At 37.0% G+C, this 24,416-nt stretch overlaps 1 protein-coding gene across 2 annotated transcripts in view; it reads right to left on the reverse strand.

The window, feature by feature from the left end:
• Positions 1-24,416, reverse strand: part of cntnap2 (contactin associated protein 2) — an 892,460-nt gene that overhangs the window by 394,492 nt on the left and 473,552 nt on the right. For both annotated transcript variants that reach the window (XM_031903464.1, NM_001079264.1), the window contains 3 exon segments: positions 23,921-24,105; positions 20,681-20,824; positions 17,309-17,573 (listed from right to left, as the gene is read on the reverse strand). In XM_031903464.1, coding sequence (XP_031759324.1) covers positions 17,309-17,573; positions 20,681-20,824; positions 23,921-24,105 — 594 coding nt within the window.

Raw genomic sequence — 24,416 nt, forward strand, 5'->3', positions numbered from 1 at the left:
ATTTCTTTTGTTATGTGAAAATGTACTGCATTAAAATTAGACCTGTTCACAAACTAAATGGATTTTAAAAGAGGAAATTATATAGTTTGCCTCCCCCTGAATGTTGATTTATGTTTCTAACCAGGATGCTGGAATGTAATTTCTAGTAACCTAGAATTTCTTGGAACAATTGAAATAATGACATTTAAGACACGAAGTATATAAAAATTCAAATAATTATTTTTTATAAGTAAATATACTAGAATGTGCCACTGCCTCCTTTTGCCTTTAAAACCCAGTCCTTTACTAACCCCATAATTTGCAAACATTTAATGTATTCCTGCTTGAATACATTAGTTTAATCTTTTCCTTACATGCAGAAACCAATTGCCTGTTGAAGAGACCGCCTTGCCCTGAAAGCTTGCAAAATTTAAATTTTCTAGCTATCCATTAATAACATAGCTTTTTATAACATTTCTTTTAATTTTTAACCATGAATCTATTTTATTGCTGACATGGTATCATATATTTCCAATTAGCAGAGGAAACAGCGCCAGTCTGAAGCTTCACGAAGCCAAGCAGAAACTGATAAAGGTGACTGCTGTATATGACCCTGAAAATCCAACCATAGAACCTGAAATTATAGTTGAAATTTTAGGCTCTAACTCAATTTCTGATAGTTATAAGGAATTATGTTCCAATACCTACATCGTGCTAGGAAATTTAATTAGTGTGGGATACTTAAATAAGACATTAAAAAAACAAGTTTTTGAGTTTATTTAATTTGTTTGCATTGAATTGCACTCAAAAAAAGTAAATTTTGCTGTTTTTGCTGCCCCTGAATTCGAAATTCTGAAGTTCAAATTTCAAGGGTAAACCTATAGGTCCTGTGGTTTGGGAGCCAACCTGCACATCACTTAAAGGCAGGAAATAGGAAACATGGAAATCATAGGGGGGTAGCTATGTGTTTTCATGTAACTGGTAGCCCTTGGGTGTGTGAGTATGACAGCAATTTTAGCAAGTGCTAGTGTTCTGCATATGCACCCACCCCAAACAAACACAAGGACTACCTGGTTGATGAAACAACATGGAGACCTACTCGCAAGTCATGTACTCAATACCAGTTCATTATTTACTAGAGAGGTTGAAGGCAAAAGGTTCACATTTTAGATTGCTGGGGGAATTATTAACATACTTGCACCCCCAATATTTTTAGCTTTCTTTGTTTTATAATGTTTAAACGCCTTTTAATGGCATTCAGTTACCACACTTTAAATTATAAGAAAACTTCCTGGTCCTGAGCATTTTAGGGGCAAGGGTGCATGCGCTAGACCTCTAACACCTTCCAACAGACTGCACTCTGCTCCTGCACATGACTAAAAATCTGGAGCAAAAAGCACATTGCTCAAAGGTGCAAAGTAGCCCTCTACTTAGCGGCACATTTATCAAAGTACGAATTTTCTTCAATTAAAAGCACGATTGGAAAAAATTCGACTAACCACAATAATTTCTGATGTGCTTTAATTGCGCGAAAATTCATGACGTGGCCGTACGAAAATAATATGGTGCGATCCGAAAGTTATGAAATTTTCATATCTGAATGATCGGAAACGGTGCAAAAACTTTTCTGACTTTGAACCTTCAATGCATGATTTTGGAAGACTTTCATAGGACTTAATGGCACGATACTGAAGCTTGAATGAATTCCGAAACTTTCGTAGTCGTTGTGACTAAAAATTTGCATAATATAACAAAAATATTGTGAAAATTACGCAAAGTTCTAAAAGTTACAAAAAAATATGAATTCTTCTCATTGTACTCATTCTGACTTTAATGAATGGACCCCATAATGTCTACCCTATACATGACATTTAAGGAAGGAATGTGAACTGGGATGACCAGGTTTGACAATATGCACCCCCTCTTGTGTGGTACGCTGACAGGCCATACAGAGAAAGATGCAACTCCATTCTGTCATTTCAAAGATGCAAGTTAAGTGGAGAGGGGAAGTACACTGTGGGCAAGAACAGTAATTTGTTCCTATTTTGTATTTTTTTTTTTTTTTGTGCTGAATGAACCCTGTTTCGAAAGTATGCTGTCAGGAAAAAAAATTCATAGATGAAATACCAGTCTTTCCATTTATTAAACATAGTAATTTTAACATATTTTTTGTTGGAGGTCTCCAATGACAAATGTCAAAATCTGTCATTGTATGCCACCTTTTCCAACAATGCCCTTTTAAAATCTATATTTGTATAACATAACTTGAACTTAGAAGAAGAAACTTTTTTTCCCTGTAAAAGCATGGAAAATGATGGCAAGTCACAGCATGATCCTAAACAAGTCTCTTTGTTAAAATTCAGTTTCTGTCAATGAATGAGCTTTGCATAATGTATATGTCTGCACATTTACAAGGCAGACAAGATTAAGCCCTGTGTTACTTTTCCTCTGCATTTCTCAATACAGATATTCAGTGCTGCTCTCATTTCTGCCATCCCATCAGCTGGCTGAATATTAATATAGAAGACAAATGAAAATAAATAAATACAGATGTGACCCTGGTAATTTATCTCCAGGAAATACAACACAGCACTATATTGCATAATATATCACAAATTGGCTATATAATATATATCATAATTTATTGTTATATATATGTTAGGCTACAAAAATCTCTTATTAAATCCTGTACCACACTAACAATCCTGAATACAATCTTTCAGATCCAGAAAAGATTTATTGCCTTCAGGCAAAATACAAAAAAAGTGCATGCTATTTTAACTGTGAAAGGCAATCAGCAGAATATAAAGTACGGAGTACTGTACAGTAAAGTCCATGCTTCAGAGTTTATACTAGGCAGGGACAGTCAGAGTACCTCCAAAACTGACCACAACTTTCAGCATCATACATAGTAACATAGTACATAGTAACATAGTAACATAGTAAGTTGGGTTGAAAAAAGGCATACGTCCATCAAGTTCAACCATAATGCCTATATATAACCTGCCTAACTACTAGTTGATCCAGAGGAAGGCAAAAAAACCCATCTGAAGCCTCTCTAATTTGAAGCAGAGGGGAAAAAATTCCTTCCTGACTCCAAGATGGCAATCGGACCAGTCCCTGGATCAACTAGTACTAAGAGCTATCTCCCATAACCCTGTATTCCCTCACTTGTACTGAGAGCTATCTCCCCTACCCCTGTATTCCCTCACTTGCTAAGAATCCATCCAGCCCCTTCTTAAAGTTATATAATGTATCAGCCACCACGACTGATTCGGGAAGGGAATTCCAGAACTTCACAGCTCTCACTGTAAAAAATCCTTTCCGAATGTTTAAATGGAACCTCCCTTCTTCTAAACGAAGTGGGTGCCCTCGTGTCCATTGGAAGGACCTACTGGTAAATAAAACATTAGAAAGGTTATTATATGATCCCTTTATATATTTATACATAGTTATCATGTCACCTCTTAAAGGGAAACGAAAGTCAAAGTCACTTGGGGGTGCCAAAATGTTAGGCACCCCCAAGTGACTTTAACCGCTTACCTCGTACCCCGGGCTGGTGCCCCTGTTAGGAGAAAACAGCACCAGCCCGGGGCACCTGGAGCGCAGCGCTTCCGTCTTCCTCGCTTCCTTTTCCTGAGTGCCAGCGGTGGGCGCATGCGCAGTAGAGTGAAAAGCCGACTTTAACATTTAAAGTTCGGCTTTTCACTCTACTGCGCATGCGCGCGCAGCGAATCAGGAAAAGGAAGCGCCGGCAGCTACCCCGGGCTGGTGCTGTTCCTTCCTCACAGGGGCACCAGCCCGGGGTAAAAGGTAGGCGGTCAAAGTCACTTGGGGGTGCCTAACATTTTGGCACCCCCAAGTGACTTTGACTTTATTTTTCCTTTAAGCGCCTCTTCTCCAGTGTAAACAGACCCAACTTGGCCAGTCTTTCTTCATAACTGAGACTTTCCATACCCTTTACCAGCATAGTTGCCCTTCTCTGGACCCTCTCTAGCTCAATAATGTCCCGTTTGAGCACTGGAGACCAAAACTGAACAGCATATTCTAGATGGGGCCTTACCAGCGCTCTGTAAAGGGGAAGAATAACCCCCTCCTCCCGTGAATCTATACCCCTTTTAATACAGCTCAAAACCTTGTTTGCCCTTGCAGCTGCTGCCTGGCATTGCTTGCTACAGCCAAGTTTATTATCTACAAGGACTCCAAGGTCCTTCTCCATTATGGATTTGCCTAGTGCAGTCCCATTAAGGGTATACGGGGCTTGCATATTTTTGCATCCCAGGTGCATGACCTTACATTTATCCACATTAAATCTCATCTGCCACTTAGCTGCCCAGATTGCCAGTTGGTCAAGATCCTGCTGCAGGGATGTCACATCCTGGATAGAATTGACTGGTCTGCAGAGTTTTGTGTCATGTGCAAACACTGATACATTACTCATAATACCCTCCCCTAAGTCATTTATGAACAAATTAAACAAAAGTGGACCCAGTACAGAACCCTGAGGGACCCCACTGAGAACCTTATTCCAAGTAGAGAATGTACCATTAACAACCACCCTCTGTACCCGATCCTGTAGCCAGTTTTCTATCCATGTGCAAACGACTTCACTAAGACCAATAGACCTTAGCTTAGAAAGCAGTCGTTTGTGGGGAATGGTATCAAATGCTTTGGCAAAATCCAAATAGATTATATCTACTGCATCCCCACTGTCCAGCTTCTTACTTACCACATCATAAAAAGCAATTAAATTGGTCTGACATGACCTGTCCTTCATAAAGCCTTGCTGATTACTGCTCATAATGGCATTCTCCACTACATAATTTTGAATGTGAATTCTTAACAAGCCTTCAAATAACTTGCCCACCACGGATGTCAAACTTACAGGCCTATAATTGCCAGGCTGAGATCTTACTCCCTTTTTAAATATGGGAATGACATTCGCCTTCTTCCAATCCCTAGGTACCATACCTGATGAAAGAGAGTCTGAGAATATCAGAAACAAGGGCCACTGCAATTCTGCCCCTAGCTCTCTCAGTACCCAAGGGTGTATTCCATCTGGCCCAGGTGCCTTGTTTACATTTATCGCGTGTAACCCTTTAAGCACCATATCCTGTGCCAACCACTGTGTAGTTGGAGCTGAGGCAACAGTGCAGCTATTGGGTGGGACTTGGCTCACTGGCTCCTCTACTGCATACACAGAAGAAAAGAACTGGTTAAGCACATCTGCCTTTTCTGTATCCGCTGTAACCATATTGTTACTATAACTCAATGGGGCCACACCCTCAACCCGCATCTTTTTACTATTAATATACTTAAAAAACTTTTTGGGGTTAGTCTTGGCCTCGGCCGCGATGCGCTCCTCATTTTCTATCTTTGCCTTCCGGATTGCTGTTTTACAACACTTGTTATAGTGTTTATAATCATTAAACGCATCTAAAATCATTAAACGCATCACTTAGCCATCAGTAAGAAATGGGCAACAAGACATGAATTATAACTCCCAAAACACCATTTGTTTTGGAGGCCAGACCAGTGATTATCACCAGATACATGTAGTGGGGTATCATACAGGCAAGATTTGATATTCTGTAATTGCTGGGCAAATACCAAGGCATTTTTGTCTATATCCTGCTTTGTTCACTAATGGGAGATAATGCTTGACGGCAATTGCTTTGACAGCCACAGGACAACTTCAACTGTAGTATACAGTGGAGCGCCCCTACTGACAACTACTTTCCTTACTTATTATTGTTTATCTGTTTTCATATTAGTACAGGTATGGGATCCCTTAACTAGAGGGACAGGAAAGATGTCTCCCATAAATTCCATTTTCCAGTATTCCAGTAATTCTAATTTTTATGTTCTAATTCTAATTTAATGTTTAAATGATTTTAAACAGGTCTCAAGCATTCTGGATGATAGATCTTATTCCTGTAGTTATTTGTGCATCTGCAGTATATATACAGTATGTAGTTTATACTGTCTACTCAACAAGGACATGATTAGAGATGCAAAATGACTTAAAATCTTCTGATCATATCACCAGTATATGAAGGTGCTTACTGTAGGAGTAGCCAGCATTTCTTTTTTTATTTTTAAGTAAGGTAAAGTTGTTTAATTATTCTATTACATTTTTAAAGTGGACCTGTCATGCAGACATAAAAAGCTGTATAATAAAAGCCCTTTTCAAATTAAACATGAAATCCAAATTCATTTTTATATTAAAACATCCATACCCATTATAAAGGCATTTAAAAATCCCAGCTGTCAATCATATATTGCTTGCCAAGCCTCTATGCCTTAGGCATACAGGTGGGGCAGACAATAACTTTAGCTTTCCGTTCAGCACTACCTTGATGTCACTGCACTCCTCACTTTCCCCCTCCCTCCTCCTCATCTAATTGTGTAGCCAGTACATGGGTATGGGTATCTGGTCCCCCATTCTGGCACATAAACAAGATTTTGGCATGATACAAAGCCTGCCATTTCATAACAGTGTCCACAAAATGGTGCCTTCCTGCTTGCTTTGATTGAATAATTCCAAGACAGAAAGAACAAGATTTTTATTATTTATATAGGGTAAGTAAAGTTTATTTTGCTCAACTAACAATATAGAAAATAATTTGGAGTTATTTCTTAGGGTGACAGGTCCCCTTAAAGGAATTAGAAGTACCTGAAGTGATTAAAAGTTTATCTAATTATCTCTTTGTTTTGATTTACTTCGGTACCCATTTTCTTACTGTTTCTCACAACAGCCTAGGCATGAGTTACAGGATTCTGGAGAGCTTTAGCATTACGGAAACAACTACTACAGGTATGGGATCTATTATCTAGAATGCTTGGGATCTGGGGTTTTCCATATAAATTTTTATTTTAATTTGGAACTTTCAAATCACAAGTCTACTAAAATACATTTAAACAATAAACTGTTATGGATTTATGCGACTTACCTTCAAGTACAAGGTTTTATTACTACAAAGAAAAGGGGAGTCAGTTACAAAAGATTATTTGCTTAAAATGGCCTCTATGGGAGATGGTAATTTTAAGTTTCTTAAGCTTTATCTGTTGAACTGCTCCTCATGCCATTACTGACAAAATATTGTGGATAGGGAAACATTAGGGGTAGAGACCCCACCAGCAAATTGTAGCAGAATTTCCATTCTGTATAGATTAAATATAGTGATATGTTATAAATAATCAGAATCAGTACTGAAGAAAAGAAACAGCAACATCCACCACACTCCTCACCCATCTACAGTAATTGCAACTATATATATATATATATATATATATATATATACATCCACATTGCGATCTGCACTCCAAATCTGTCTGCACTTAGTAATAAGTGCATTATCCACATTGCGATCTGCACTCCAAATTCGTCTCCACTTAGTAATAAGTGCATTACAGGGACTTTTCATAAAAATTCACATTTCCATCCGATCAATGTTTCGGCTCTGGCCTAGAGCCTTTCTCAAGATACAAATTGCCACAGTAAAACATCATTATAAATACACCCATACCCGTAGGCGTGTCCCAACATCTCACCCCTTCACCTCCCCCTTAATTTAAAGGGGCAAAAAAAATCACAAGAGCACATGTTAAGCAATAAACATTATTTTACACTCCTTTCACTGTGTATTCAAAAAACAGTTAAACTGGCATTGTTCATTAAGCCCCTTAGGGGCCAAGGTCCCCAGTTTTTTAATCCAGTACTGTATGTCTCTTGCTGTAGCAAAATCCGGGCTCTACCCCCCCCCCCCCCACGTCTAGGGGCTGGAACATGATCTATTCCCATAAATCTAAATGTTGCCAATCTATGCCCCATTTCCAAAAAATGTTTTGCCACCGGTTTAACTGTTTTTTGATCACGGAAGGCCGTGCTAATAGCAAACCTATGTCCATCCATCCGGATGCGAAGAGTTAGGTCAGTTTTCCCGATATAGGATAATCCACATGGACAGGTTACCATATAACTTACATGAATTTTTTGTCCTGTCTGTGGGTGACAAAAGTACTCACCCGGGGCCATGTATCTACACGATTCAGGCATCTATAACAGCCCGATTTATTTGTTTTAAGCCACATGGGCCCTTGTCTCTGATAACTCTTAATCGGATCCATTACCACCAATAAATCACATACATTTTGGCCCCTTGTATAAGCCATAATTGGGGGTTCAGGACAGAGTTTCGCAAGATCACGGTCTCCCTTAACAATAGGCCAATTTTCTTCAAGGGCTTTTTGTAGCACTTTATCTTTATATCCCAGTTCCCTAAATCTCTCCCACATCTGATAAATCTGTTCCTCACACTTATCACCACTAGAATTGTTACATAACACTCTATAGAACTGACAAATCGGCAGGGCTCTTTTTAACATAAATGGGTGACAACTTGACCTTTGCCACAGAGTATCTGTGGACTTTCGGAAAATTCAGTAGTGTAAAGCCCCCTGTTCACGTCATACCGCAATATCCAAAAACTGGATTTTATATTGGTCACAGCAAGCCGAAAACCATATGGGCGTAGGCAAAGCCTTCAGTTTATCTATCATCTCAAAAAATGAAGCCTGATCTCCCCTCCAAATGATAAAAACATCATCAATAAACCTTTTATAGCATAATAATGTATCGCCATAATTTTGTAATATGTTCTGTGTCTCATACTGGTACATAAAGAGATTAGCATACGCTGGTGCCATCGGAGCACCCATGGCAGTGCCAGTCTTCTGGCGATAAAGCTGTTGTTCAAAGTGAAAATAGATTAAGGCACAACTCAAGTAGTGACAGAATAAATTGTGCAGGAGGATCCCTGTATGCATCATTACCAATAACACTGTCACCAAACGCTCTTAAACCTTCCAGATGTGGAATACTCATGTACAAACTAGAGACATCTGCAGTCGCTAAGCAGATGTCCCCGTCCTTGGGTAGATTCACCCCCCGAAGCAATCCAAAAAATGTGGTGTGTCTTTAAACATTGGTACACGTTGGTATCTTGTAATTGCGATAATATTTCATTTCTATTATCAACATAGTTCAAAATTACAATTCCTCCACCCTCCATAGGCTGGTCTTACAATAATCTGACTATTATTTTGTAAAGAATGTAATGCCTGTTTCTCACTATGAGATAAATTCACTTTATAAGGATCCTTGTTTTCTCTCCATCCGTTAGTGTGTGAAGATAAGTTAAATATGGGTATAGTTACTTTCTTGGTGGTCTTCTCCTTCGAGCCCCTCCGTGTCGGATGTCTTTTCCTCCTTGAATGCCTGAGGGGGGAAGCAATTGTGTTTGTTCTAAAAAACCACGTTGAGTCTCTTCCACTCCGCACTCCTGTTCCACTTTCTTCAACTTTTTCTCCAAATTTAAACAATGATATCTTTAGTAGCCCCCTTATAGCATAAATATTAATGTTTTCTTGTTGCAATGCTTTATATTATATTATATTAGGTCAAAAGGTTGATTTATTGTTCGGTTTCAGTTAGAATAATGCAATGTTACTGGGGGCAAATCTGAATTATTAGAAGGTGTGGTCACAGGATGTAATAAAAAATGCAGGCCTTGGGAGAGCCCACATGAGACTGTAGGCAGAGGGCAGACTTTCAAAGTGTTGCTAGCTTTCACTGGGATATTGATGTTTAAAGAAACTGTCTTTGTAAATTAGTAATAATGTTTAAAAATTGATTTTTCGAAGCTTGAGGTGCCAATTAAGACTATAGCAGTGCAAGATAGAATAAAAACAGAAAGTAAAGAGAAAGGCATTGGCAGAAATATTCAATTCCAATTCAAGTCCAAGGTCCCTTCTCAAGCTGCCATGATGCCAAAGAACTGTATTGTTTCTGCTTTTTACAGTAAACACACTAACCCTGTCAGTTTAAAAGGTGATTAAATAAATCATTATTTTTCCACCACCTTTTGCACAATGCGTTTACAAAGAAGCAGTGGAAAAAAAAAGAGTTTAAACTTCTCTATATTGTGCATCTGTGCAACGGCAGAACTTACATATGAAATCAAAGCTATTTAAAAAGTGGGTAGAATTCAACCTGGCAATATAATAAAGAGAAATTGGCAGTTTATAATTTCCTGTTTCTTCTCAAAGGCACACAAAGCTCTACACAATCTTTTCTGTACAATGCAATGCTTTTGTACTCACATTTTAAAGTACAATATCTAAATGTCCTTGCGCAAGTCTGTCTGTCATAATGAAGTCTTTAGAAAACCATGCAGCTCAGCTTAAGTATATGCTTTCAAAAGCAGATACACTTATGGATTGACTTATGCCAGCAACCTGGGCTCTAAGTATAGGAAATTGCACTACAAGCAAAAGAACATGCCATAATTGTATAGTGCTTCTATGGCATCCTTTAGCAATAGGACAGTCTGAACCTAGCAACTTTAGATAATTTTGGTTGTACAAAATACTTGAAGTTATTGTCCCTCTGCATGCAAATAAACATCCAACCACTATATTACAGATAGTTAAAGGTTTAATAAAACAGCTTATGAGATTTCTCAAAGTTTTTTCTTCGTGTCATATTGGTGAGGGGGAGAGAAGGTTGCAGATTTTCAATTCAAAAATCACAAAAAATGAATACCAATTTGAAATTATCTTAAACTACTCTTGTCTACATTGTATTAAAAAGTTAGTTAAAGAAAAATGATATCCCCCGAACAATGTTGGTCTCTGTAAAATATATATTTTATAAACACACTCATTTATAAAACCATTGTTCTTCTAAATTACCCATTTTCATAAAAATATACTTCCTTTAGTAGTATGTGCCATTGGGCAATTCTAAATAGAAAATTGCCATTTCAAGTACTAAAAGCCATTAACTGCACACAAAGAAGGGCAATAGTTGTCAACAAACAGCTTTAGCCATTGTAAATAATTGTCATACAAATTAGGTGTTACTTTAAATCTGTAGTACATTTCAATAATTTGACCCCCTGCCTTTAGTTCAAATTGTAGCCTAATATTGTTCCTAGGTGCATTCAGCCTTTAGAGTTCTGAGTTAGGGTAAGTGCAACACTGTCTTACTATTACTATAGGGGTTATCTATTAACATTTGGAATTTTTTTGTTCCTACAATTTGAGTTTTTTGTGCTAAAAATCATCAATTTCAATATTGGTTTAACATTTTTTTTAAACTTGTCCACCCATTAACCAATATGAGAAAACATAGGAATTCAAAGTATTCTAGGTTTCTTTTTTTATCTGATTGTGTTATTTTATTGTGATTTTTTTTAATAAATATGGTAACAGTCACTTTTTTAAAAAAAATTGTTATTCGAAGAAAAAATACAAACATTGATAAAAAGACCTCCCTGTCACACAGTTTGCTGTCTATTAAGAATTTGATAGGCAGTCTGCACCTCAATACTGCAGGAGCACTAGATGTTATTTTCGTCTTTGTATCATAGGAATCTTAATAACTAAAAAGTAAAATATAAAAAAAGCTTTAAAAGTTTCCAAAACTGTTTAAAATCAATACATTTTTCAGAACTGTCATTAAACATTCATTTTATTCTCATATGACTTTGCCTTCACTCAAGTTTTCCTATAAGTCAACTGATTTGCTTATGACAATATAAGACTCACGAAGGATTCCCAAGGGCTGAGAGTTGCCTTGTGGCAGCAGGTAGATTTATCTGATGCAGATTTATGTGACAAAGAGATGCCCATATCTCAAAAATCTAATAAGTTGCAGTTGACAGGACATGTTAAAAGACTGGGCCTTGAGCTTCAGGATTAACAATGAGATGTTAACTAAGGGGAAAAATAAGCTCAAGGCAAAGGAATTCAATATGAGATTGCAGATAACCTGAAAATTTCATGAAAAACAGCTAAAGGCCCACAACACTATGCCATCAGAGACAATATAACTGCAAAAGCCCTTTCTGTTTTTACTGCTGGATTTCACTGAACCCAAAGGAGCATCTATTTTTACTGATGACAATGTTTCACCTGGGATATTAATAAAAAAAAAAATAATGGAAATTCAGCAATGCTTTTCCACTAAGATAAATAATCAATTTAAAGGGCGTGTTAATCCAAAAATTTTTTTTGGCTGTCTGTCATTTTCTTTTCTCTGCCCTGGTGGCTCTGACTTTTAAAACAATGTAACAAAGCAGCAGATTAACAGGCCTGTCTTGCTGGAGGAGACGGACCTTAGAGAACAAAGTCAACAAGTCAGCACTAAACTTCTGTCAAATATACTGGTGTACAGTATGCTCCATTGTGGCCACAATCCACTGGACAAATTCAATTCAGCAAAGAACAGCACCTCATCAGAAATTAAAAAAGCCTGCATTATTCCATGGCTCAGATCAAAGATACAGTGATGTTTCCAGCCATTCCATGGCTCTTGATCAAGGAGACTGACCTTTGCAACATTGTTCGTAACCAGGATGCTGCTTTCAATAGCAATTACATTTACAAATAACTTTTAAAGCAGTAAAAAATAATAGTAATAATAATAATACATTCATATTGAAAAGTTGCTTAGAATTATGTTTTCTTTTATTAGGCAAAAATAATTTTTTGGGTTGACATGTCCTTTAATGTAAATTTATAGAAAGGGTTGAGATGTAGTTAAGTATAGCCAACACTATTTGTGCAAAACATTAAAAGAACACCGTTATTGTGGACCATGATTAGACAGCCCTCTCAATTTATAGGTAAGTTAAACCCAAAAGGTCTTTTAAAGCACATTTGAATTGCATGATCTTGAAGAGAGAAGGAGTAGCACACTTTTTCTTTACTGGATCTCTGTGGTACTCATCTGTATGTAGGCACTTACTCTTTTTTCATGGAAGTCTTTCAAGTGTATAGGTTGATTATGGTTCTTTGAGTTTAATTCACCAACATGTTTTTAAGCTGAAAGCATAATGGAAACTGTTCTATGACTCACTAAGCATATTTTTGAAATAATTTGAAAGTTACATAATAGGCCTTGCCAAAATGGGCGATTTACAGTTAGTCTACATCTATTTCCTTTCATGTCATTTCAAATAGAGGAACAGAACTTTCATTTGAAGCAGCGTAGGTGTTTTTTTTACAGCGAGGGCAGTGAGGTTGTAGAACGCCCTTCCTAGTGATGTTGTGATGACAGATTCTATTCATGCCTTTAAGAGGGGCCTGGATGAGCTCTTGAACAAGCATAGTATCCAAGGCTATTGTGATACTAATATCTACAGTTAGTATAGATATTGGTATATATAGTTTATAAATGCCAGTGAATAGAAGATTGATATGAGTTTGTGTATATGTGTGCACTGGGGTTCATTTGGAATTGTTGACTTTTGTAAACCAGCTTAACTATGTATCTATGTGTAACACTTTTTAGAACATTACATGATATTTGTAAGTGGGTTATCTTTTAATTTTGTTGATGTGGATAATTGCATTTATAAGATATCTAGCTATGAAATCTATCTTTATACAGGTATAGGACCCATTATCCAGAATGCTCGGGACCAAGGGTATTCTGGATAAGGGGTCTTTCTGTAATTTGGATCTCAAAACCTTAAGTCTACTAAAAAATCAATAAAACATGAATTAAACCCAATAGGATTGTTTTGCATCCAATAAGGATTATTTATATCTTAATTGGGATCCATTACAAGGTACGGTTTTATTTCTACATAGAAAAAGGAAATCAGTTTTAAAATTCTGAATTATTTGCTTATAATGGAGTCTATGGGAGGCAGGCTTTCCGTAATTCGGAGCTTTCTGGATAACGGGTTTCCGGATAAGGGGTCCGATACCTGTATAACCTTATATATAGGGTTTAGCATTTTAATAACATATGGTGATTGGAATAAAGTCAAATATGTTATATAAAATGATATAATACAATAGCAAATGAATTACAATGTTACAAACTGTATGAGGCAACGGAAGGCAGTTGATACTAAGACATATTAACCCCATGGTATGTCATTTATCTGTAACAGATATTAAAATGCCACTGTTAATTTTCGATATTTGCATATTTCACTGTAACTGTGACCCAGGTCTCTTGATTTCTCTGTGGGCGAGAGTTTACATTGCTTTATTAGCTATTCAGCTGTTTGTTATTTATTTGCATTACAACACACCAAATCAAAAGCAAGAGATGACTAATAGGTAATTACATTTTATTTAGGAATGTGATATAAATTAGCTATCTTCTTAAATTATCCAATGAGAGCATTTTACAGCCATAATACAATTTTTTGTACATATTAATTAGTCAGATTGACATAACTTTTATTACTTTTTAGATTCGTAAAACATTGAAATCTGACATTTGAGTCGTAGCACAAGAACAGTGATGCAGCAAAGGCAAATTAATAATCTGTAGATAAAAACTTATATGGTTGTTCCAAGGAAAAAGTCTATAGATGACTGTCATTTTTTACCCATTGTAGGACCATTGTTATTTATTGTCAAAAGCATGAGGAACAGATGTTTTTATGGCTAACTAAATAAATCCAATAAGGGGTATCAAGGGTATGTTTGACATAGGTCAATATCATTATTAATACAGGTATAGGACCCATTATCCAGAATGCTCGGGACCAAGGGTCTTTCTGTAATTTGGATCTCCATACCTTAAGTCTACTAAAAAAATCAATAAATTAACATTAATTAAACCCAATAGGATTGTTTTGCATCCAATGAGGATTATTTATATCTTAGTTTGGATCAATTACAAGGTATTGTTTCATTACTACAGAGAAAAAGGAAATCAGTTTTAAAAATCTAAATTATTTTAATAAAATGTAGTCTATGGGAGAGGGGCTTTCCGTAATTCGGAGCTTTCTGGATAATGGGTTTCCGGATAAGGGATCCCATACCTGTACTATCATTACCCTTTATTGTGCTTTAGGTCTGTGGTGCAAATGATCCATTCTTGGGAATAAAAAGTGATCCAGTGTTACCCATTTAGTTCATGTGGCATTTTATCTTGTCAACTGTGGTCAACTGTCTTAACAGACATAAACACACTAACTTATCAGTATATTTTATTTTCAGACTTACGAGGGAACCCATACAAATATATTAACTTAACCTGAAAGGAAATTAAACCATGATCCCAAAACTGCAAGGCAGTAATACTCACCATTGAGCTTTCATCTTGTTTCACATGGTTATCATGTGTACACCCGGCTAATATCCCAATAATTTTTAGTAATAAAAACAGAAGTAATACATAGGCTAGCCTGCCAGAATCCTAACGATTTTGATATTAACTTGATATGGTGTAATTGGGACTCTCAAGCAGATTTAGGCTGTTGGCTTGAACAAACAGAATTGAAGAGGAGCTGTAGCGCTCTCCCTACTGCATGTGCCAATGGCCCATTCAATGTGATCAATGAACAGGACTCCTAAGTATTCCAATAAAACCACAAGTAATAAAGATAAACTGCCATGAAAGGCACATGGAGGAACAAGCATGTGATATTCCTTGATCAAAATGTGATTACCCAATGGTAAGGGACCAGGAACTAGCAAACATGGACTTTATGTGCTAAGTACTACTTTCACCTATACTATTTTTACCTAAATGCTGAGAAGAAATTGTAACTGCCATAGTGATGATAAAGAGTAGATTTATAGTTTTAGCCACTTTCTATAAAGTGATTGCACCCTCTAATAGGCATGCCTTTTACAATGACAAAATCAAACTTATTGAGATTGATTTTATAAATTAAATATTCAATCTCCATAGTTCATTTCAGACTATACAGCTTGATTATGTAATTTTTTTAATTGGAGCATCAATTACACTGAATAATTAAACAAATGTGAATGTTAGGCAGCACTTGGTTCATCAAGTACTCACATATATTGCTGCCATCAAACTGTAAGTGGTCAATAAATGAATATAATACAAAATGGTGCTCTGCACTACACTCTAACTCAGTTATCATTTAACATTGACCATTTTTTTGCACTGTGTCCACTGCATAGGGCATTGTGCAAATAGCCAGACTTAGCACCGAACCCTGTAGCTTCCTTGGCAACTAAAACGATGACTGCATTCAGTCAGTGCTGTATTAGTGAGAGGCAGGCAAGTAGAGGCACAAAGGTGTCCTCCCCTTACTCCCCCCTTGCATGTCAGTCTGAGATACAAGGTAGGAGGGGATGAAGGAGCAGCCTACATCAAGCTGTGTCCTTACCTCCTGCCATAAGACATGCTGTAAGTACAGGACTGAGCTGCATCTCCTGACACTGCTCTATGCACAGAGTGCAGGATTTTTCATGCAGTGCTCCATTCAGAGAACTACAACCCCAGGCTATGTAAATACTGTTAAATAAGCAATAATTAGCAACCTCTTGAGCCCCTTTGTGCTCTTGCACTTGCACCACCCCATGTTATATTATATATTATAAAAGGCCCGTTATACCTTGATGGTTACTATTATGTGACTGAGTACTTTCTTGATAAACCAAGATATGAAGCATTGAGATTTAAAATATGAAATTCTATAATTTACAGCCATATTTGAATTTTTATTTTATTATTATTTGCTTTCTCTAGACCACAGTCTACATCAGGTAAGTGATAGTTCAACTCAGTTTTCTTATTTCTCATTTAACAGTGGTTATAGCCACAAACATACTGACACAAAATTCACTATTTACTATAAATTCCTTTAGAAACTGATCATGTATCTTTATAAAACCAGAGTAAGTAATATAAATCAACTGGCATTATATTCCCTAAGATTAATCACCTAGATTCAAAATCACACAAATATTTTGTGATAATTTGTAGCCACTTTTGCTTCTATTTATCTTCAAATCACCGGCAGGGCTTTTTTTTATAAACACTGGGCAAGTTTGCACCTGGGCACCCATGGCAACCAATTACCTTTTTTCATTCATTGCTCAACCTGCAGCTGGCTGAAAAAGCCCATGAGCAAACTTGCCCAGTGTTAATAAATGAGCCCCACTGACCCTAACAACCAAAGGGGCAATGTAATACAAATGGCAACATTTACTACAGGTCATGTATCTTTAGCAACTAATCAGCAGGTAGCGTTCACTGTTCTGCGTTTTAAAAGCAAACATCTTTTGATTGGTTGCAGATGGAAGAACTGCAGAAAAAACTGTTAAATAATACTATACTGTGACAAACAGTAATAATAATATCACAGCATGCTAAAAGGTTATTTTAAGGTGAAGATCTGCTCTAAGACATTATGGAGAAATAACTGAATGCTATTTTCCTTAACTACAACCTTTTAAAATCAGATTGGTTGACCTTCAATAAAATAATTCTAATCTAGAAAATGATAAAATATCAGTATAAACAATGGCCTACCTGAGGAGATATCAATGCGGTTCTTCTTCGACTTGGTCATGTTGATGTGCACGCTAACTTTGCCTTCTGTTAAATCAATTTCTACATTGCCGAGCTCATCGCTAAAGGTGTTATATAGAAGGAGGCCACTTGGATTCCACGTGCGAAACTGGAAGCTCACCGACAGCAAATCTTCATTTGGGCGCCCACGGACTTCAAGATAACTGGTAGCATTGAAAAATACAGGCACTGACCGAGATTCAACACACGTGAAACTTAAATTAGCCTGAAAGAAAAAGAAGGCTGTCAATTTAAATTACTAGCAATTCTTATCAGTGTTCTGACAATAAATAACAATGTTCCACTTTCCAGGGGAAATTGGTTAAAATAAGCATTTTCCACTCTGAAGGGAAGTTGAATTAAAGGAGAAGGAAAGGCTAATAAACAGTTAATCTCAAGCTGCAGGCATACCTTCAGTTGTCTCAATAATGCCCTTAAGTCTCCCCATATTTCTCCCGTTCAGATGATCAGAAGCCAAACAGGAGGAAAAAATGCTGAGCTGTGTAAAGAAAGTTCCCATAATGCCTCACTCCTGCACAGACACCCAGACCAAGTGAACATGCTCAGTTAGTTAGGCTATGAGTCAGCTTCCTGCTGATTGGCTCAGATCCACATTCCTAAGGGGGGGAGTGAGTTCTTAGCATTCTTGAGGGGGGGGCAGGAAAGAGCAGAAAGCAAAGAGCTGTGTGTCTCTGACAGAGGAAAACAGACACAACTAAGCTCTTGACAGGGACCTCACTGCAGCGTTTCTGTGAGTGCTTATGGCTGTATTTACACAGACCTTTCTGATAAAGCTTACTTAGTTTATGCCTTTCCTTATGCTTTAAAGCAAAACCCTTTGTTGAACTAATTATATTTTTAATTGCAAGTTTTTTGTTTTTTTTTAGGACATTAGTTCTGTGAAAAAAAAGTCCCTTCATTAGGCATTGTCATCACTGAGAAACATTTTGTAGAGGTAAATTTTAATTCTTCTTTAAATCCCTGTATTATTTTCATTCTTACTTGATCACTTTGGGGAAGAGTAAAACAGAGATACTGTACTTTGGGGAATAGTAAAACAGAGATACTATACTGTACTGTGTGCTAGTGAGATGCTGACACCCATGGGACCTGGACAGATGATACAACAGAATACCATGTACTTAATTTGGTGGCCGAATATCATTTGCAATTCTAAACTCAGTGTAAATGCAAAGGAAAGCAGCTGGGCGGGCATTCAAATTGAGAAACCCTTTGTCACTTGGTGCCAGTCCAGATGCTTAATCAGTAAATACAGCTCCTGCTCCCTGTGGCCTTGCCTAATGTCATCACTGGACTCTGTCTCTGTCCCCGAATATTCCCTATCTTATAACCATAGGCATACGCAGAATTAGCACAAGGCGTAGGATGAAACAGGTTCAGGTTGGGAGTGGGTCCTACAATTGCAACCTTTGCGGGTTAGGACCAAGTGTGGATTGTGTTTTTCCTGAACTGCACATTACTATATTGTATACATTTTCATTGTGTTATATCTTTAACATACTCACAACCACTTCCTCCCACAGCAAAAAAAAACATTGTGCAACAAGTATATAAAACCTAAATATGTAAAAAAACAAAACCTCTTTTTATTTGTTTTACCCAACCCTTATACTAGGGGCTAACTCTACTGCATTAAACTCGGCTAAAGCAATGCTAAATAAAAAATTAAATTATCTAACATGTTGATGGTGGTGTCAGCCATTCACAATAACAGACAGATCTTTCCTACATGATGTCTGCAAATCTGGAAAAACTAGATTAGTGGGTGTCTTACAGCCATTTTCTGTGTAAGTTGACATATAGGAAGATGGAAAAATTGTGCAGAATATTTTTTTCTGACCTTGACTATTCTTTGGATGAATGTGCAACGATTTTGTCATTTAACTCCAGAGTATAAGAAAAATATTCTGACAGAGGATTTTGACTTGCTGTTCCATAGTTAAGTTCTGTAAGATACTATTTCTAAAGAAATGTCTAAAGCACATTATTCAATTACATGCTTTTCCTCAAACAATGCAATATAGTATGTATTTCTCTAACCTTGCAGGGACATTGAATCCTATAATCCAAAAAATGTTTTGTCTTATTATAATATGTTACATACAAATATTGTCTGTGGTCTGTAATTTGATTTCCAGCAGTAGATGAATGTTATCTGATTTCCACTGAAGATACAGTGGTTTGTCATAATGCAAGGCAATCACATAAATGAAATATACAGAAACAGGTACACAACACAGAATGAAACTTAACAGAATAAAAATATAGTTACACCTGTTATCCAGAATGCTTGGGACCTGGCATTTTCTGGTTAAGGAGTCTTTCATTAAGTTAGATCTCCACACCTAAATAGGAATGTTTTGCCATAATAAGGTTTCATTTTATCCTAGATGGAATCAAGTACAAGTAACTGTTTTATTATTACAGAGAAAAAGGAAATCAATTTTAAAAATTAGAATTATTTGCTTATAATGGAGTATACAGGAGATAGCCTTCCCAGAACTTTCTGGTATTACTGTTCCAATTGGGGTATGGGATCCGTTATCTGGAAACCAGAAAGCTCTGAATTACAGGAAGGGCATCTCCCAAAGTCTTCATTTTAATAAAATGATGTAATTGCAACTGTAATAATAAAACAGTGCTTTGTACGTGATCCCAGCTAAGATTAAATGAATCCCCTTTGAAGGCAAAACAATACTATTACTATATGTTTAATTAATGTTTAAATTATTTTTAAGTACACTTAAAGAGATACTGACACTAGAAATGAAACCTTTTTTTACATCTAACATAACATTGTCTTTGCATGCTATTTATAATTTTGCCTAAAAGGTATTTACCCAATGCTTTTACATATCCAATCTCCCATGTTTCTGTACAAAGGGGTTGCAGGAGTCTGTTAGAATTAGAAGCTATAACTGACAGTTTGAGAAGCAACAGTCAGGTTGGCAAAACAGTCAGGTTTAGGAACTTCAAGTAACAATTACTTACAAAAGCAGCCCTATTAGTGAAAAATGATAGGTAACTCTCAATGTCACATTTTGAATAGTAGTTTTTTAGTGCCAGTATTACTAGGATATGGAGACCCATATTAAGGAAACCTATATTTAGGAAAGACCCCTTATCCGGAAAACCCCAGGTCCCCAGCATTCTGGATAACAGGTCCCATACCTGTATTATATAAAATAATGATATTTATATTTAATGTGATTTTGGGTGCATGTGTGGAAGTTCTGTATATTTGTGCTGTCCAACTTTTTCTATGTAGAGGATTTATTAACCACTTATAGTATGCTAGCTACAGCTACATACCATATTATATGGCTCTACTTTCTTCCTCCTGGCGAGATCAGTGATATTTATTCCATTGTAATTGATACTCTCCATACAACCTTTGAAATTTTTTCTGCTACTTGAGCTTGGTTTTCCAGAAAAAGGCATGCCTCCAAAGGTCAACTGAGAAACAAACAAAATATAACATGAATAAAGTGCTGTACTTTTATTATTCCGTAAATTATTTAGTGGATAAGGTCAATTCGTAATTCTACTTTCAACATTCCACAATGGTTTTGTTCTTTCTTTATTACAGCTTTTTTGCATTTACAGAAAGCCCCCTTAAGCTTACACAGTATTCGTTCAACATCATGGATTCTGTAAGTAGTAAATACAGTATATAACAACTTGTTTTAATTAAAGACATTTTGCTATTGAGGTACCAAGAAAACAGTTTGTTCCCATAATCCTTGTAAGAACTCACTCTTGGATTGCAGTTTCAATTTTTGAAGGAGAACTAAAACTTAAAAGGGGTTCTGCCATGATCTTTATCTTTTTTTCCTAAATTACACTGTTTTCACTGCAAATAATTCACACTACCATTTAAAATTTTATTCCTGAACCAATATATTTTTTTTTTACATTGCTGTAGTATTTGTGTATAGGCCACTATCTCAGTGCATTGTTCCTGATTCTGAGCTTTCAGAGGGAGCCAGCACTACACAATAGAACTGCTTTTACACCTAAGTCACATAATATAAAAACAAGGTTTCTCCTTCTTGGGTGCTATTCTCACATCGAACACCAGATGGGGCTCAGGAGCATGTTTAGCAATGCAAACATTTTCTAAATTTGTTTTTATCTCTACAATCTTGAAATATCCTCCAACTGTCAGGAAACCTGCTTTTTGGAGGGTAAGGGGGTCTGGGGTGTCAGAAATCCTTGCATCTAATTTATTTGGGGCTAAAGCTACCAGTACTTCTCAATGTGTTTAATATATTTGTGGTGCCACTACAATCTGTCTCTCAATGCATTTAATGTATTTTGGGTGCTACTATGTTGGTAGAATGTATCACTGTATAATGTATTTCGGATTTGGCGTTATTGTTAATAAAAGTCAATGAACTATTATTTAAGTGCATACTCTGTGTATATATCTATATAACATTTACTGTACAAGCTAATTGAGGTTAATGACACATGGGGCAGTTTTCCCATAGTGTATTTTAGCTGGTAGAGAAATGCCTGAAACCACCCTAAATTTTAAAACAAAAGGCTTATTTTTTCTTTAACAAAGAAGTAGGCTAGAGATGGTCAACATTATGTTTTGGCATTCTGTAACAACCCAAGTTGACAACTGCCTTTTGGTAGTAAAATCTGTGCTTCTGAAGATTCCCCCAGTAGCTCCCCATCTTCTTTTCTGCTGATTCACTGCACATGCTCTGTGCTGCTGTCAGTTACTGAGATTATTACTCCTCACAATATACTGTATACTAAGGGGTATATTTATCATGCTGTGTAAAATGTGGAGTAATACATTACTGGTGATGTTGCTCATGGCAGCCAATCAGTTACTTTGCTTTGGTTTTCTAACTGCTGAAATCTAATTGCTGATTGGTTGCCCTGGGCAACATCACCGGTAATCCACTTTTTATACAGCATGAGAAACATACCCTATAGAATATCAAAGTCACAATACAAGACTGATTAGTAAGTAATTAATTTAGATTTTTTTGCGTGGGAGTTTAGAAAACAATTTGCATCAGAATTAATATTAATATATAATCAGCTTTCTAGTATCAGCTTCTATGACATGTAAGCCTCATTTTCTACTTGATCATTTGCGATAACCTCTAAGCGTAGCTGCCCAGAGCATGCTGAGCATGTGCAGTGTCACTGACACTCCTAACAAAATCCAAAATGGTGACTCCCTGTGCACAGCTTTGAAAGCCTGGATCATTACTATTATAAGGATTATGAAACTTTAAGCTGGTGCAGTAAATGCAGTAAATAAAATATGGCATTTCTACTTGTATTTGTTTTGGGCTTAGTTCTCCTTCAGTCCAGCGTGAGGTAAATATCACTGCTAACCCCAGATGCAAGTGCTGAAAGCATGTCCACTAAGGTGTGTGATTTTGCACTATTAGTAAATAGAACCTACAAATAATTTAAACATGTAACCTTGCCCGAGATGACTCTAATTGCATAATATAATATTCCAGACAATGTATTATAAAATTATGCATTGAATAGATGAATTCAGAATAATGCTTATAGTACCCTGTTTCCCTGAAAATAGGACATCCTCCGAAAGTAATGCACCCCCCTGATTTTTCACCCCCCTCGGAAAATATGGCACCCCCCGAAAATAAGACACCCACCTAGGGCTGGGCGATAAATCTGTACTGTATTCTTCTTCATGGAAAAATAAGACATCCTCTGAAAATAAGACCTAGTGCATATTTTGGAGCTTAAAGGAGAAGGAAAGTCTGAAAATAACATAAGCTCCAAATAACAGCCATGATATGACACCTATGACACTGCCCAAGCTTAGCTGTGCCTTGCTTCCTTAATCTTGAAATTAGCAAAGTCTGGCAAAACAACACATACCTGGTCTCACCCAGAGCTTCTTCCGTTTGCTCTGAAGCACAAAATTCCCGAGGCCAGCGCATGCGCACTGTGCTGCAGAGCCGTCCTTGTGTTTTTTTTTTTTTTTAAAGCTGTTTCAGTCGCGCCGAAAATATGACCTTTTAGCTCCGCCCACTTTTTCACATTGACCAATAGCAGCGCATGTGTATAGTTTCTATGACAGCGCTGTCAAAGTCCTGCACAGCCACACCTACTATCTATCGTGGAAGTCATTGGGCTGCAGACAACATTGGTGTTCAGTGGTTACCTGCCTGACCGATGCGCCTCTGCCTACGCTGCTCTGCACGTGCGGTTGTTTACCTTTTACAGAGCAGCGTGACGTGCAGAGGTCAGCGTTTCTGAAAAAAAAAAAACCGGTGTGCGCATGCGCAGGGGAAAGGGGAAATGACGGCGCGCTTTCAAAATGGCCAGCGCCAGCGTTTCGAACGGCGCTGAACTTGGATCGTGGATTGCAGCAGCAGGAGGTCTCCCATAGTGAAACGCATATAGCGATTTAGGAGCCAGGAGGGGGCTTTATCTAAAGGTGAGAACACCTTCAAAAGCCTTTCCTTCTCCTTTAAAAAAATATAAGACAGTGTCTTATTTTCGGGGAAACAGGGTACATAGTTCTGCCAGTAATTGCATTTCTACCTCAAAATCCAGGTCCAAAGATTCAAAGTCTCCATTTGTCTTAAAATGCTGCATGTGCCTGTCTAGTGTAAGGTTAATGTTCCTTCCATGGCGTTCTATAATGACAGTGTGCCAGTGGTGGTCATCCAGAAGGCTTCCTGAAGTCACAGAAGTGTGGCCATAAATGGATCCATACTGGTTGCTACCTGACAGACAAAGCAAAATTCTTTAACATTCAATAATAAGAGTGTGCCATTTACAAAACCATTGCTAAATTGCATGGCTATTATTAATTGCACATATAAAAGACTAAAAAGGACTGTAAGTGTAAACGGACACATTGCAATCTTGTGGACAATCGGCAGTGTTTTGTATCACACAAAGCAGTTTTTTTTCTATATTTCCAGCATAATTTTGGGACCTAGGGGGAAATGCTTCCCCAATTAAATACATTAAATTGGGTGTACTTGTTGATTATATAATAATTTTGAAACCATAGCCAAAAGAACTGAGTTCA

The sequence above is a fragment of the Xenopus tropicalis genome, chromosome 6 (assembly GCF_000004195.4).
Source record: "Xenopus tropicalis strain Nigerian chromosome 6, UCB_Xtro_10.0, whole genome shotgun sequence".
Classification (NCBI taxonomy): Eukaryota; Metazoa; Chordata; class Amphibia; order Anura; family Pipidae; genus Xenopus; species Xenopus tropicalis.